At 35.9% G+C, this 16,968-nt stretch overlaps 1 protein-coding gene across 3 annotated transcripts in view; it reads left to right on the forward strand.

The window, feature by feature from the left end:
• Window positions 1–16,968, forward strand: part of POT1 (protection of telomeres 1) — a 79,830-nt gene that overhangs the window by 25,111 nt on the left and 37,751 nt on the right. For all 3 annotated transcript variants that reach the window (XM_040472075.1, XM_040472074.1, XM_040472076.1), the window contains exon 7: window positions 2,385–2,499. In XM_040472075.1, coding sequence (XP_040328009.1) covers window positions 2,385–2,499 — 115 coding nt within the window. The remainder of the gene's footprint in view (window positions 1–2,384; window positions 2,500–16,968) is intronic.

Genomic DNA, 16,968 nt, shown 5'->3' on the forward strand with positions numbered 1-16,968 from the left:
GAATATCTACTGATATTTTGTATAAGCTACATATACAAGAAAATTAAAATGGAAAAGAAGTTTTATTGTGTGAAGATAATGGGATAAATACTCCCCCCCCCCCCCCCCCACACACACACCCTGAGAGAGATTGAGAGAGAGAGAGAGAATTTATCTTAGCACAGAGCCCAACATGGGGCTTGATCCCATGACCTGAGCAGAAACTGAGTTGGACGCTCAACTGATTGGGCCACCCAGGTGCCCCCATCCATCCATCCATCCATCCATCCATCCATCCATCCATTTATTTATTTATTTATTGTATATTTTTTATTAGATTAGTACTACTTTCAAACCTCAGGCAAATTCTTTTGTTTCATCATCAGCTATATTTATAAGCAGATTATCAGGTGCCAAGTTACGATTTGACAAATAATTTAATTTAAATTTTTTTTATTTAAAAAGTTTTTTCTTTAACGTTTATTTATTTTTGAGAGAGAGAGGTAGAGCCCAAGCAGGGGAGGGGCAGAGAGAGGAGGAGACACAGAATCCAAAGCAGGCTCCAGGCTCTGAGCTTTCAGCACAGAGCCTGACACGGAGCTCAGACCCACAAACCATGAGATCCTGACCTAAGCCGAAGTCAGACACTTAACTGACTGAGCCACCCAGGGGCCCCTAATTTTAAGGATTTTATTATACTTGTGATACATTTTTTATTTTTATTTTTTTAGTATTTTATAAAATGTTATAGCTGTAGGAAAGTTCCCATTTTTATATGTAAGGTACATGTAGCTGAGTGAGACTGGATAAAAGGTAATATATTGATGAAGTTTAATGTAAAGTTTACCTTCTACCTGTGTTCTTAAACCTTTTGTTTCTAATGGACAGAGTTCAGGGACTTTGTTTTAGTTAACAATGATTATGGGGTATAGATTTTATATTCTGAATAATACTATATGGTAGAATAATTTAAATTTGTTATTTAGGGAAACGGTAACCAATTAAAGGGTCGATATACTTTTTTAAAAGCATGAATTAGCCCCAGGTATTAGTATTTGTGAAAATTGTTTTAGATTGCTTAGCTTCAAATATTTGATACATCCATGAGCCTGTATATAAGGAAGAAGTAAACAAAAGAGCCTCTAAAATTGGCAAAAATGCTTTTTCAGAGAGCCCAGGTATTCTGAACTCTTCGAATATAACTTAGATGCTGTACACAATATACTGGCTTCTTTACATGGAAAGTCAAATTATAATCAAGAAGTTGTTTGTTGTCCATGAATTAACAAGCACATTACAGGGATGGCCGGAATGGTTGATGTCATTGAGCTGTGCTGGCCTACCCCATTCATCTATACTTTAGGGAGATAACTTTTGAAGATAATATTTTGGGTCTAGTTATTTTGTCAGCTGAGCACATATCTTCTCTTTTCTGTCCCGTATGCTGATCATTATTTTTCTTTCATCATTGATGGGCTACACCTTTTTCTCTATCAAGGTTTGATGAGATTTCTAAGCGCTGCCTTTTCTTGTGTTGAACTGAGATATCAGTTTCCTTGAAAAAGTCAATTAACTTGTTTTGATTTGATTTTTAAAAGTTTAACTCAGTAGTGTGGTAGATAACCTTATTTCCAGTTGTGGATAGGATGGATGGGTGATGGGACTAGATGTCTGACTGCTTTTAAGGATTATTTTACTAATACGCAGACATGTCCTTATAAATCAGTTTCCCTTTTCTTTCTAAACTTCTGTGCAATTATTAAAGAAAATTTTTGTTTCTATTATTACCATTAAAAAAATTTTTTTAAGTTTATTTATTTTGAGAGAGACAGAGACAGTGTGAGTGGAGGGGGGGCAGAGAGATAGGGAGAGATGGAATCCCTGGCAGGCTCCATGCTGCCGGCACAGAGCCGGATGGGCTTGAACTCACAAAACGGTGAGATCATGACCTGAGCCCAAACCGAGAGTCGTAGGCTTAACTGACTGAGCCACCCAGGTGCCCCTCTGTTATTACCATTTTTAATGTCTTTATACCATTTATAATGAAAACCTGGCTTTATTTAGGCCTAAGTAAAATCTTTATAGTGTATAGGAAAAGAAAAAAGAAATACATATCACAAGTTTTGTTATTACTTAAGATTAAAATCCAGAACCCAAATCTCTTAAACTGCATTTCTTAGAATTGTATACAAATTGCGTTATTTATAATCAAAGTTCTTTCTAAGAAAAACTGGGTGGTTTATATAGTAACCTTTATAAACTGTGTATATCCTTTTTTTCAGGCTATAGCCTCTTTTTAGACACTTACAAGAAAAAAAATGCAATCAGATGGATTTGTTAATTTAAAATTTTAATCAAAACATCATTCTAAACACTATATATATTTACTGTCTTCTCGTTCTTAGGTTCCAACAACACATTATATATATACACCCCTGAATCAACTTAAGGGTGGTACAATCGTCAATGTCTATGGTGTTGTCAAGTTCTTTAAGCCTCCATATCTAAGCAAAGGAACTGGTAGGTATTAAAATTAGCGAAGATTTTAATGGACTGGAACTACTTTATTGGTTTCAGAAACATAGCTCCTTCAGTACCCTAAGTCTTAGAAGCTCAGTTCTGATTTATAATTGCCACACAACATGGATGCATATGTTTTGGCTTGGCTGTTTTATAAAATAAGTATGGTCTTAAGATTCCGAAGACTAAGTTAAGAAAAGGATGCTAAGGGGCGTCTGACTGGCTCAGTTAGAAGAGCATGTGGCTCTTGATCTTGGGGTTGTGAGTTTGAGCCCCACGTGGGGTATGGAGATTACTTAAATAAATAAAACTTAAAAAAAAAAAAAGATGCTAACCTGCAACATGACAGCATATGAAAGTATAAAATAGGCTAGGAAAGGTAACTATATAAACAAATGTAGAATATTTTAATATGTACCCCTGGTATATAAATCACTTCTAATTCTGTTTTTGAATTTAAAAAAGACAAAAGTATAAAAAAATAACTGCCTGTAAACACTTTAATGAATACACAATATAAAAAGATACAAATTACAGCATAAAGTGTATGTGAGGAGGAGTAGAAGTATAGTTTTTGTATGTGGTATTATCAGCTTAAGATAGGTTGTTGTAACTGTAAGATGTCTTATGTAAACTCCATGGTCATCACAAAGAAAATACCTGCAAAAGGAAATGAGAAAGGAATCAGAGTATATCACTACACACAAAAAAATCAATGAAATACAAAGGAGGACAAAAGTGCTACAAGACAGAGAACAGTTACCAAAATGGCAGTAATAAGACCTTTCCGATCAATAATTACTTTAAATGTAAAAAAAAAAAATAAACACCCCAAAGACATAGTACTTTGGTGGTTTTTGAAGAAATTAAGGTTAAAAAAAAAAAAAGATAATTGAGGAATAAGCTACTTAATTCTGTATAATAATACAAGCTTTTAAACAGAATTACATAGAAAAGAATAAAAAAACATGGATTTCAGTTTTCTGAGAGTTAATATGGTGAACACACCATTACACCTTTACCTTGGTTTAATTCAATTTGACTAAATTTAACAGTCATTAATCCATTTAATCTGAAACAACATTTGTAAAAGGCATCATTATTTATGTATGATTCAGAAAGCTCTGCCAGTTGAGTTATGCTTCACTGTCCATTGTAAGATGTAGTCGTATTTTAGAGATGTTAGAAATGCAAAATGGTGTTGTTGATGAAATCCTGTCTTTATCTGCTGCATGCCCGCCCCTGTGGCTCATGCTTAGAGACACAAAGATGTTCTCGTTGAGTTCATATTTACAAACTATTTTATTAAATACACATATGTACATTTTATTATTGTGGAGTGAACTTGAAGTGTACTCTTTCGTGGGGAGATGGGAGAAACATCTTATTTTCATGTGGTCAGAGTATTTTGTTAATGTAGACTGTGAAGACTTTGTGTGGAAACGACTGCGTGAAGACTGTTAAATCTAGAGAAGTTTGAAATCAGTGGTACGTAAGTCTGAAGAGGGATGTTTTATTGGAAACTGATGATGGGGCACCTGGGTGGCTCAGTCGGTTAAGCGTCCGACTTCACCTCAGGCCGTGATCTCATGGTTCATGGGTTCGAGCCCCGCATCAGGCTCTGTGCTGACAGCTCAGGGCCTGGAGCCTGCTTTGGATTCTGTGTCTCTCTGCCCCTCCCCTGCTCGCATTCGTTCTTTCTCTCTCTCTCTCTCTCTCTCTCAAAAATAAATAAACATTAAAAAAAAAAAGAAAACTGATGATTTCTGTTTTAGCAGAAAGGGAAATATTAAACATTAAGGTTGGAGCGAGAAGTTATTAAGTATTTATTTCTTAAATATTTTCATTTGACTTTACTTTCTCCCAAAGTCTGTGTTCCCCGCACCATCATACTGTTCAACATAGACTTGCATACTTCCACCTTGGTGATTTTTTCTCATCTTCGGGTTTTGTTCCCCCTTGAATCTTAATATATGCCCATTCTGGGAATTCGCTTATAAAGGTGCGATGACTATGATCCTCTTCCAATTGCGGGTGTTTTCTGGTGGCCTCTAATTAGCCTGCTGAATTCAGGAATAAGCTATATTACTGCAAATAAAGGTCCACCTGACTTGATAGAAGGTATAATTTTAAAACTTTTTGCACTTGATAATGTTGCTAATTCTTGTCACTGAAAGTTTTTGCTAATCAGCAAATATATTCTAAAATAGCAAATGATAATGTAGAACAAAATGATAGCTGTTTTTATAACATTGATGACTATTAATTTTAAGTTGTTATTAGACAGCATAATCATGTTTTTTCTGACAGTGTTGTTAAATCATATGTATATAATGAAAGCCTTGGGGAGCTATATTTATTATATATTCATATGTATTTTATATCTCTATCAGATATGTTTAGTTGGATCCAGTCCCTAAATAAAAAAGTCATGAGTAGTAATAAACCATCTGTTATTACAATGATAATATGTTTCTCTGTTTCTTCTGAGATACTAAATTAAAATGAATCTCATCAATTTTATCACAACATATTGAAACTAAAGTATATTTTAAAGTATATTGATAATGTCTTTACTACTAGCAAGATGGTAAAGTTTTAAATGATCTATCTTATATAACTTTAGTTACACTTTTTATTTCTGTTGATAGAACTCATCCTTCAACATACTGCAAGAAAGGGAGTCAGACGAAATAACACTTTTTGTGTTGAGGAAAAGATCAACTTCATTAGTATTACCACTGAGATGTCCCTGAACAATCCACAGCTGCGCCTTTTTTATATTATGTAGAGCAACTTTATTTTGCAAATATGGGGCTGCAATCTTAAATACTACATCCAGATGTACATAACTAGTTCTGTGGAGGAAAATTACCCTCATGTAACTCAAATTTAGGTAAATGGAAAGAAGTTTATTCTGTTATATATCGTTTGCTAGAGTTTTCATTAAAATTTCTTTTAAAAATGTTAAATTTAGTGCCATACAGGCCATTTGATGCACTCTAGCGTTTGTACTTCTTGACTTAAAACTTCCTCTCCATAGTAATAATGATTACATACGACCTGTAGCACGCAGCTGTCTTCTTTTTGGTAGCAAACACTTCATTTCCCAAGCTTTATATTCAGTCTTGAACAAGTTGTAGCTTTTTATTCTTGCTGAAGTCTGTCCTGTTGCTAAAAGGACAATAGATACTTACATTCCTCTTCAATTATGATCACATTCATCATGAAAACTGAGAATTTCTGAAAGATTATGGAAACAATATATATTAAAAGATCTTTGTATCATCGGAATTGATTTTACTAATGACTCATCAGAGGTATGTAATATGTCCTCATTTGTGTAGGCAGACAAGGTCATTGCTGCCTTCTTAGGAATTTGAAATTTTATAGCAGTTATCTTTGAAAGCCTCACATTTCCTTTTGCTTTAGAGAGCTGGCTAGACAGGTATGTACGTTTTTTTGCCTTAAACAGATAACATTGATTATATTTTTTTAGGTAACACTGATGAAGAAGTTTAATTTTAGCTTTGTCTCAGATTTTAAGAAATAGCGTACAGCTGTTTTTAAACGTGAGACACATTTACTCTGTTCTCATTGTCTGTTCTTGCTAAATATTATAAATGTATGCAGGGCATAAAACACTCCAGGCTTAATAGTATGGGACTCATGCTTGCTTGTTATTGATAACATAATGTCTGCTTGCTCTGTGAGCAAATGGGAGAAGTAAAGGGAACCCTGTTTGTGCTTACTTTTCTAGTATTTGAGTCCAGAGGAAGGGAGAGGATAACCAAAATACTTATATCATGTTTTTGCTGTCCACCTCTCCTTTTTTGTCTTTTCTTTTTCAAATATTGGGACCCTGCAGCTCTCCACCTTTTTGTGCCACATAATGTGGCACATTGCCTGTGGCTCCCTAGCCTATTACTTCAAGAATGCTTTATGTCCCTAACTTACTTGTTTTTCATACCCTGCCTCCCATCAAAATCCTCCATTTTTGGAAAGCAGTTTGATTAACCTCAAACAGCTTTAGATGTTACAGTGTTTCCAGAAGCAGACCTTTCATTTGCTGTTCATTATCTTATGAAAGGATACCTGTTTTAGCCAAAAACTGAGTATAGAATCCGATTTCTTAGAGGAGTATCCAAAACATTGCACTTCTGAGAGCCCCTAATCTATTTTGCTTCTTTTAGTTCTTGCGATAGAGTGCTAGGACATAGGGTCCTGGGAGTTTCTCTTTTCCTGTAAAACATCCCAGCTAATGCTAGAATGCTAGTCGTGGCTGGGTAAAAATATTTTCACTTATAGGAATGAATGACTCGCCACGTATACATTTATATCAAGTAGCATTATCGTTTGAATGTTTTTGTTTCGTGGGAGTGATAATTGTTGCAGGTTAAATGATTACGTAGTTAGTGTCTTTTAATTTTTCTAAAGCGTTAAACTCCTTCATATTTTACATTAAAATGGTTAAAAAATAATTTAATTGTTGAATAATAACTCATTGGTGTTACATAATATCCAGAACACTGCTGATTCATCAAAGAGAGATTAAAGCATGTAGTACAATTTAAAATTACATGTATGTTGAATTATATTTTTTATTTTATTTTTTTACTGTTTTTAATGTTTATTTAGAGAGAGAGAGAGAGAGAGAGGGCACGTGCAAGCAGGGGAGGGGGAGAGAGTGAGGGAGAAAGAGAATCTCAAGCAGGCTCTGCGTGGGGCTCAAACTCATGAACTGTGAGATCATGATCTGAGCCGAAATCAAGAGTTGGATGCTCAACTGATTGAGCCACCCAGGCACCCCTCCCCTTTTGTTTTTAAATTTATAATGCATCTTTGGGAGTTTTAACCCTTTTGCTGTCCTGCACCCTTGTGCAAATGAAGACAGCTATAGAGCTTGTCCTACAAAAATGCACATGCATGCCTAAAGACTTAAACATGCCATGTGGAAGTTCACGCCCCCATTCTTTGAACCCCAGATTGCAAGCTCCTTATCTGTGTTACGTTCATATGTTATTTGAATATTCAGCTGATATCAAGACCACAGCGTACGTTTTTGGTTTAATGTATGGCTTTTAAAATAAATAGCTTTTTGGTTCACTCATCTGTTCCCTTATTCAGTAAACTTTAAGTACTTTCTATATGCTGTGTATCATATTAGACATGGAAAATTCAAACATATGTAAGTCATTGTTTCTACCCTTGAGGAATGTTTAAGACAGATAATAATTACAGTACAATGATTATAATTATTTATGATTTCACTTTGTTTTTAGTCTTTCCTTAATTTATGAAATTCCACTTTTATTCATCTACTTTATTGTTGGAGGTGTAAGATAGAATCTTCATTGTAAAACACACCATGCTTTTGAGTTTATATGTTAAAGTTGAATAATGGATTTACCTATTATAAAGGCTGGAGGTTGTGGATTGGGCAGGCGTGGGGTTTTACATTTCCTAAGAACTAAAAAATAACATCAAGTTGAGTGAGGTAAGACTCTTCTCAAGTGTTTGACTATCCGACTTTCGGGATCAGGAAGGCATCTAGGGCATGGTTAGTCATCACTTAACCTCTTTAACGATTTGGAAAGTTGAGCTACACCTCTCTTCAAAACTATTTCCAGCTGTTTTGTCCATGCCAGTAAGAAGTAGGTTTCCACTCAGACAGTGAAGGTGGAGAAAGAGGTCACTGAACCTTTGTATTGCCTGCTTGCTTATATTCAGGAATGACTATGATGAAGCTTGAGGCCTCTATCTAGCTTTCTATATATATCTTAGAACTGACTCTGTCTTTTATGACCTTTTCCTCAAACAAATTATTAGCCTGCTTATTTAGAGAATTATCCTTATGTTTCATTAGTTTATGATTTGAATTGCTTTAATTGATCATAAAAATCAGTACTGTTTCTTCATTCTTTCTTAAAACTTAAGTTACATTCTTTTATTCATTCAACTAAAAAATTTCTTTGCCAGCCCTGTGTAGCCTTGTACTGGACTTGGTTGTTGTCCATAGTGGTAAAATGATAGAGTCTCAGAGAGTTTTTCCTGAGGGAGATGAGGAAGACCTGAATTGAATCAATTCGCTAAGGCACAGTTGTATGCTGTAACTAAAGAAACAAACAAAATGCTTTGGGAGCAAGAATGGAGAGATTAATGCCAACAGGGGAAAGGCTACTAAGAGATACGGCATTTAAGCTGAACTTTTGAGGATAAATTGGATTTTGATGGATGAGGAAGAAGAGGCCAGCATTGCAGGTGTTGGAATAGCAATAAAAGTTGTCAGACTTTTATAATGAAAATGTGAACTTTCAGTTTCAAAATCTAACTGCTGAAGAAGTTAAATAATAATTTTAAGAGATGGAACATCTGCAGTATGTTGATGCATAATTTTATGTTCTTGTAGCAGTCTTTTTCAGGGATCATTATTAAAGACTTATAATACTTCTGTTTTATACACTTTGTTTATATTCTAGATCAAAATTTAAAAAGTATTTTTTTGTATTTAACTTTCTGTATGTGGTAAAACTGATTGTTTTATGTATGTAATGAGCAACTTTATTTTTATGATAAAACTATAATACAGTTGGCAGTAGGTTTTTGAAAGATTATGTATTCAGAATTATTACAAATAAAATGTTTTAAGTGGCCGTCAGTGGAATGCTTTGCTACATTACTTATCAGGTCAAGTGGATTCTAGTAATATTTAAGTCACAGATATTACTTTCAAGTTACAAATTGCTTTGATTTCTATCTGCATTTTTAAGATCTTTTTCAGTATACTACTTTTCTTCCACTTTACCCTCATTGATTAACATAATCAAAATATATTTTCGTTTTCAGTTTGGTTGTCTTTTGTCAGCAATTTCTGGAAGCTTCTCATATATTAGTGGTATTAATCTCTTTTTTGTCCTAAGTGTTAGATGCTTTTTCCAGCTTTTTAGTTCTGGTGCTGATAGTTTTCAAAACACAAATGTTTAACATACTTTTGGAGTCATGATTTTGTTTGGAAAGGCTTATTCATTGTAAGATTCGAAAAATATTAGTCTGTATTTTCTTAAAATTCTTTAGTTTTTTTTTATTAAAGTTTACTTAGAGAGAGAGAGAGAGAGCATGTGCACAAGCAGGAGAGGGAGGGAGGGAGGGAGGGAGAGAGAGAGAGAGAGAGAGAGAGAGAGAATGAATCCCAAGCAGGCTCTGCGCTGAGAGCATGGAGCCCAACATGGGGCTTGATTCCCTGAACAGTGACCTGAGCTAAAATCAAGATTCATGGACGCTCAACCGACTGAGCCACCCAGCCCCTTAAAATTCTTTAATATTTTTAAAAACAGATATATTGCATATATTACCCGGAATTTTGTTTTGTATGTGGTGTGTAATGGTCTGACTTTTTCCTGGTAACTTTCATGTTGTTTCAAAATCATGTATTAAATAATGTGATGTGTGTCACATATAATATGTGTACTTGTATATAGAGGTCTGAGGAGCAACGCCTAACAGAACTCCAGGTAAATTTTCTTCTCCCAATATGTGACTCTGTGATGGTTCTCCTTAATTAAGAGGAGGCCTGTTCAGCTGTCCAATTTTAAAATTTTTTTTTTCAACGTTTATTTATTTTTGGGACAGAGAGAGACAGAGCATGAACGGGGGAGGGGCAGAGAGAGAGGGAGGCACAGAATCGGAAACAGGCTCCAGGCTCTGAGCCATCAGCCCAGAGCCTGACGCGGGGCTCGAACTCACGGACCGCGAGATCGTGACCTGGCTGAAGTCAGACGCTTAACCGACTGCGCCACCCAGGCGCCCCTCAGCTGTCCAATTTTTAATCATTAGGCAGAGTATTTGCTACAATCTCCACGTGAACTTTTTGGAGATGTTTGGGTTGGTAAGATTCTTTATCTCCATTCTAAGTTTTCATATAATAATACAGTCTTCTTGTTAATCTTAGTTTTTGGTTTCTTCATTTATCATTTTAGTGTTTTTTAAGACTTGCAGGAGTATGTTGCTTACCTCTACAATATTCATACTAATATGCTTTCTTTCTCTGTACTACCTTTCTGGACACTTCATATAGATAGCCTCATATAACATGTGGTCTTTGCTTCTGGCTTCTTTCACTTAACATAATGATTTTGAGGTTCATTCATGCTGTAGCATGTATCAAAATGTGTAGTCAGTCGTAGCATGTATTTTTATTGCTGAATATTAATGCACTTTGATAGTTATTTTAAAAATTATTATTGTTGTGCCTTTCTTGTTTTAAATACAAATGCTGTGAAGATAGAGGCCATTGCTAGTCTTAGTATAAATCCTTACACCTAGGTATACCATCTACTGTGGTTTCTCAATATGTGGGGTAAAATGTAAAACTCCTCCAGATGTAATTCCAGAATGACACTTAGGAACTCACAGACTATCAGCTTACATACCTACCTACCTAATTCGTATTTAATCTGTATGTGTACTCATACAAGCATGTGTATCTCTAACATAATGTTTATGCTTTCTCTCCTGTCTTTCCTTATCTTTACCAATATGATTAAAACATGAGGCAAAATTAATGTAACTTCACACCAGCATAATTAAGGGAGTGCTATTATATTTTGTATAGTAAAACAGATAAACTTGTAGAACAAGTAAGATTGTAGCATATAATATTGTGTTGATTTAGCGATTTGCCTTTTATAATTTTTAGTTGGGTTTTCAGTAATAAACTTTTATAGAAATAGAAACTTACTGAAATATTGGTTTATAAATAGTACTGTAATTGGTAAAAGGAGATGAAGTTACTTTCATGGAGGAATTTTTTTTGTGGATTGTATAATTTATGCATGTATGCTTCTTTGATTAGATAAACTACCAGCTTCCTCTTATTATAAAACTTCAAGGCAGTTTACACTTAATCATATTGATGAAATTAGGTGAGTTACTCAAGATTGCAGAATATAGGACCTAGTTTATCATTTGTTATCTTCTCCAGATTTATATCAGGTTACGTTAGAGTTACCTGATAGAGTTAAAGTAAATACTTAGTCAACAGTTTACATATGAAGTCTTGCTAAAGCATTAAAGTCAAGACTTTCTCAGAGGTTTAAATATATATTTTATTATTTTAAAACATTTTAAGGAATTTATATTTATTTTTATATTAGCACCTAAATGTACTATGTAGGTAAGGTAAGAATACTGATTTATTAAAGTTCTTTCTACTCTTCCTATCTTTCCTGCTGGTGTTAGCTATCAAGAAAACAATTATCTTTTGGCTTTGTAGCTTTATTATTAAAATATGAAGTTGTAAGTTGTAATTTCACAAGTTATTTTTCCTTCATTTGAGAATGAGCCAAAAATGAGGCATGGGGAAAATAAGTACTTTTATTATACAATCATTTTTGATGGATTATTTGGTAAGACACTTTGAAGCAGGAAAATAAAACATTTAGCAGTTTGCCTCGTTAGTATTTGTTAAAATGGGTAGCTTGGTTTCTAGTCATGTCATAAATCAAGTGCTATTTGAAAGAACCTTTTGAAAGCTATTTAATATTTCATTTAGATTGTTGTTTTTATTGCAATTGAGAGAAAATTATTGGACAGATTTTTTTTTTAATGTCTTTTGTTTTCTTGAATGTGAATTTTTGTTTTCTTTCTTTGTTAATAACATTTTATTAAAGGGGTGTGCTTGGGTGGCTCGGTTGGTTAAGTGTCCAGCTCTGGATTTCAGCTCAGGTCATTGTCTCAAGGTCCTGGGATTGAGCCCCGCATTGTGCTCAGTGTTGGGTGTGGAGCCTGTTTAAGATTTTCTCTCCTTCTCCCATTGCCCCTCCCCTGCACGTGCATGGGTGTGTATGCTCTCTCTCAAAAAGTAAGAAAAAATAAAATATGAACACATGGTGGGTTTGTTTGGCTTAAACTTGCTAAAAGTCACAGATGATACTTTAAAAAGAAAATATATAAGCCAAGAGAAAGAGTAAGGGGGACACCTGGGTGGCTCAGTCGGTTAAGTGTCCGACTTTTGATCTCACCATTCGTGAGCTTCTTTGAGATTGAGCCCCGCATCCGGCTCAGCACTGGCAACACGGAGCCTGCTTGGGATTCTCTCCATGTCTCTCTCTCTTTTTCTGTCTCTCTCTCTCTCTCTCTCTCTCTCTCTCAAAATAAACAAACTTGAAAAAGAGAAGAGTAAGGAACAGGCACTTAGCATATGATAGCTCAGATATGTGATGCACAGTGTGGTCCGTTTGAGGAGATGCCACTTTCATCCACATGGAACCACTTACATGAAAACATGCGGGTGTGGAGATTTCAGGCCCCCCAGTCAAGTCCTGATGCAGCTGGGGAGCACTCTTCTGCATAAATCTGTACCAGCATGTGGCCCCATTTCATTTATGGACTCAGAACTCTGAGCAACACCTACACACCTGGCAGACACACACCTGTTGCCATGCTCTTTGGGCATCCCCTGAGGTTTTCTCTCTCTCGGCCTCCATTCCCACCCCAGCTCTAAACCTGACACCCTGACCTCCCTCACTCTGAACCTGATTTCTAGGGAGCCTGGGAGGAAAGGCCTGGAGAAGGAATGTGTACATTGCAAGTGGCATATCTGTTCCTCTTCGGGTTTATGTGAAAAGACTGGAATGCAGATGCACGTGTAGGTGCAGTGAAGACTGCTTCTCTCATGGGCTCAGTAAAATTCCTCTGGAAAGCTCTTCAGGTTGTGTAGTATTTCTTTTTGAGAAAGGGGGAGGCTTTTTTCTAATTTGCCGGAAGGCACTGCAAAAGCTAGACCCTATAGACGATGCGCCTATGCAGTGTTTCTCAGGACTCAGAGTGGAGTCCTTTGTAGCCCACCAAGTCATTTTTTAGAAAGCTGACATTTTCTTAGGAAAAGTAAAACAATGAGACAGGTTCCAATATTTTGAGGTTTAGAGTAAGCCTTTTTTAAATTAATATTTTGGTTTTTTCATTTATCCCTCAATATTGTGTATGTGCTGCAAGGCTGGTACTATGTCAGTTCATCTTAGCTAACGTTTAAATTCAGCTATTATTACTTACGCCTGCTAAATGTGCAGTTTTGTTTTTGCTTTGTAGCCCCAGTTTACATGTGGCTCGTTTTGAAGCATTTAAAGCAAGAAGAATGTTGTAGGATTACTACAACTTAAAATCACATTGAATATAAGTAGTAAATAGTTCTCCAGTGCAAATATGATGTGTGAGATTGCTCATTCTATTACATATGAATCTGCAATGTGTGATTTTGCAGAAGCTGTCAAGAAAAAATGTGAAAAAAAAAAAAAAGTCAAGTTTGATGGTGCATACCTGAGTCGGATTTTGATGGACTTGTAATTTCTTTGCCCTATGTTTTGTCTGTCATGGAATTTTATGAAATTTAAAACCTTCAGAGCATTTGTGTTTTATTCTAAGTACATTCATTGTTAGCAGTGAGATCTAAAGTGCTCCTGTCTTTGCGTTTAGCTTTTGATTCATCTAATCATGGTGAAGGGACTGGCTCTGTCAATTTCCTTCCCGGTGACTATTGGCAAAAATTTCTCAGTAAGTGGGGGAGGGTCAGAGAGAGAGGGAGACACTGAGTCTGAAATAGGCTCCAGGCTCTGAGCTGTCAGCACAGAGCCCCATGTGGGGCTCAAACTCACAGTGAGATCAGACCTGAAAAGAGGTCGGACACTTAACTGTTCAGTTCTTAATTCTTTTTTAATTTTTTTTTTAACATTTATTTATTTTTGAGACAGAGAGAGACAGAGCATGAACTGGGGAGCGTCAGAGAGAGGGAGACACAGAATCTGAAACAGGCTCCAGGCTCTGAGCTGTCAGCACAGAGCCCGACGCGGGGCTCGAACTCACGGGCCGTGAGATCATGACCTGAGCCGAAGTCGGCCGCTTAACCGACTGAGCCACCCAGGCGCCCCTCAGTTCTTAATTCTTAACAGCATTTATATAAAGAAGAAGAAACTCCAGATAGTGTCTCTGAACTTTGTCTCCTTGAAAGGTGTTACAATACTTGAGCAGTGCAATGCATTGGGGATGCTTCATTTCACTCTTGTGTCTGTCTTCTAAGCAGGGCCCTCATTTTTCCATTTAAAAAATCAATTTAGTATTTTATAGCATAGGTAGGAATAATGAACTAATTACTAGAGTAATGAAATAGCAAAATATTTCAACATATAGAAATATAGCTAAGGTCTCCTAATACATCTTAGATTTATAAAAGGGTACAATAGGGCCATATGATAATTGCAGACAAGAATGTTTATATTCTATTAAAAATAAGTAAAATTGGTCTTTGATTTTTTTTGTGAGACTGCTAAGAAAAAAAAAAAACAAACAAACGTGAAACAACACTCCTCATGAGTAGAGGTACTAAGAAAGGAAATTCTGAATATAAATTTGGGCCCAGGGGATCCTGCTGGTGTATCAAGAAATGAAGACGTAATAATTTTTGCTCTTTGAAGATGCTTATCAAGGTTTTGGTTTTATTTATTTTTAAAATGTTTATTTTGAGAGAGAGAGAGAGAGAGAGTATGAACAGTGGAGGGGCAGAGAGAGAGAGAGAGGGCGGAGAGAGAGTCCCAAGCAGCCTCTGAGCTGGAAGGCCCAGAGCCCAGAGCCCAAGGCCAGGCTGCATCTCAGGAACTGTGAGGCCATAATCTGAGCCAAAATCAAGAGTGGGACACTTAACAACCAGCCAGCACTCCTGATTTTAAGTTTTCCTTTTTTTTAATGTTCTCTGAATTATTTCCCCCTCTTCACAGAATCAGGTTTCTTTTTCTCCCTCCTTCCTTAACTCTGTCTTCCTCCTCTCCTCCTTTTCCCCTCCCATTTCTATTCCCTGCCCCCCCCTTCTTTCTCTCCCTCTGCCTCCCTTGGCCCATTAGTCTGTCTTCCCTCCTTCCTGCCTGCCTTCCTACCTTCCTTCTTTCCTTCCTTCCTTCCTTCCCTCCTTTTTATTTTTGCCAGATATTTATTTTACCATAATTGTTTCCTGGCTTTACATTTTAAAATGTAGGTATGGCTTGTTTTAGGTTATAAACATTGATCTTGTTTGCTTTGTGTATAAGTACTTTGTTTTTCCATACAGTTTTGATTACTACAGCTTTGTAGTCTATCTTGAAATCTGAGATTGTGATGCAGTCTTAGATTGTTCTTTTTCAAGATTACTTTTCCAGTTGATCTCCTCCTTGAATGGGAAATCTGATAGAGACGAATAGTACTTGCATCGGGCATGTTGATTGACAGTGTCATTCTAGGGTGGGTGAAAAGAGGGCTGCCCATCAGGCTGTAGGCCCCCTAAAGGAATAACATGGAAGGATTTATTCTGGGTGATAACACCCAGGTTGGAAGACTTAGCACCCTCTGGTTAATCAGTGAAAAATGCCCTTGGAAAGCAGCCTGTGTTCCTGGAAGTGCTAGGTTTAAATACAGTGCCTCCCTACCTGAAATCATTTTCCTGCGCTATAGAGGTCAGGACAAGTGGTTACTGAAACAGTTCTGTATGTAAACTTTTAATTAACCTTGATTTGGCTCTACTTTTCACTCCCACCCTTAATCCCGGTGGCTTCTATCTTTATTCCAGCCACTTTATACTGTCTTCTGGATTTCAGCCTCCCTGTTTATTTTATCCCTAACCATTTGTTTTCCCATCTTCCTGTAACATGTTGCTACCTTCTCCCCTGCTCTGTCACTCCTTCTCTCTTCTCTTCCTTCACGTTCTGGGTTTATTCTTTTCTATCCCAGTACTGTAATTACTAGGGTACTGGGAAGGGCTAAAGTCAACACATTTCCTCAGTGTGCAACTTTCTGAAACATGCACATCTCAGAGTAGCATCTATTACAGTTTTTACTACCACCAGTATTTGAAGTTTTCATTTTCATAGCAACCCAAGTATTATTAGTGGTTTCTTTGGGTTTTTTTTTTTTTTTGCCAGTTTCTTGTTCTAACGTGTAATCTTCTGTAAGGAACTGGCAAATCCTCATTTTTTTCTTTTGAGTTTGTTTTTGTTACTATAATTTTCTAGGAGTTGTTTGTTCACTTGAATTACATAGTCACTGTGAAATTCTGGGTTTTATAATCAGTTTTCATAGGGTTTCCATGGAGAATATTGATTTTCCATCACATTTACTTCAAATACCTTCTAGTCTTTTGTTTTCACCCTAACTTTTATTATTTTATAAGTTATGTTATTTGAATGTTTCATGATTTCTAAACTTTGAAATAATATAAAAGTCATACCCCTCCAGAGAATTTATATTAATTAGGATTTTTATTTTTGTTTTACTAAATTTTCTAAAATTTTTGTGGAATACTGTTGCAAAATAATTTGGCAGTGCATTTTGAGAGCCAAGAAAATGTCCCTATGTTTTGATCCTGTTCTCAGAAGGCTTAATTAAAAGGAGGGATAAAAATTTGTTTGGTGTTTTGAATTCACCCTTATTCTTATTTTGTCAAATTCTTTGAAG

Source organism: Herpailurus yagouaroundi, unplaced genomic scaffold, assembly GCF_014898765.1.
Source record: "Herpailurus yagouaroundi ecotype Mexico unplaced genomic scaffold, PumYag 100, whole genome shotgun sequence".
NCBI classification, from domain to species: domain Eukaryota; kingdom Metazoa; phylum Chordata; class Mammalia; order Carnivora; family Felidae; genus Herpailurus; species Herpailurus yagouaroundi.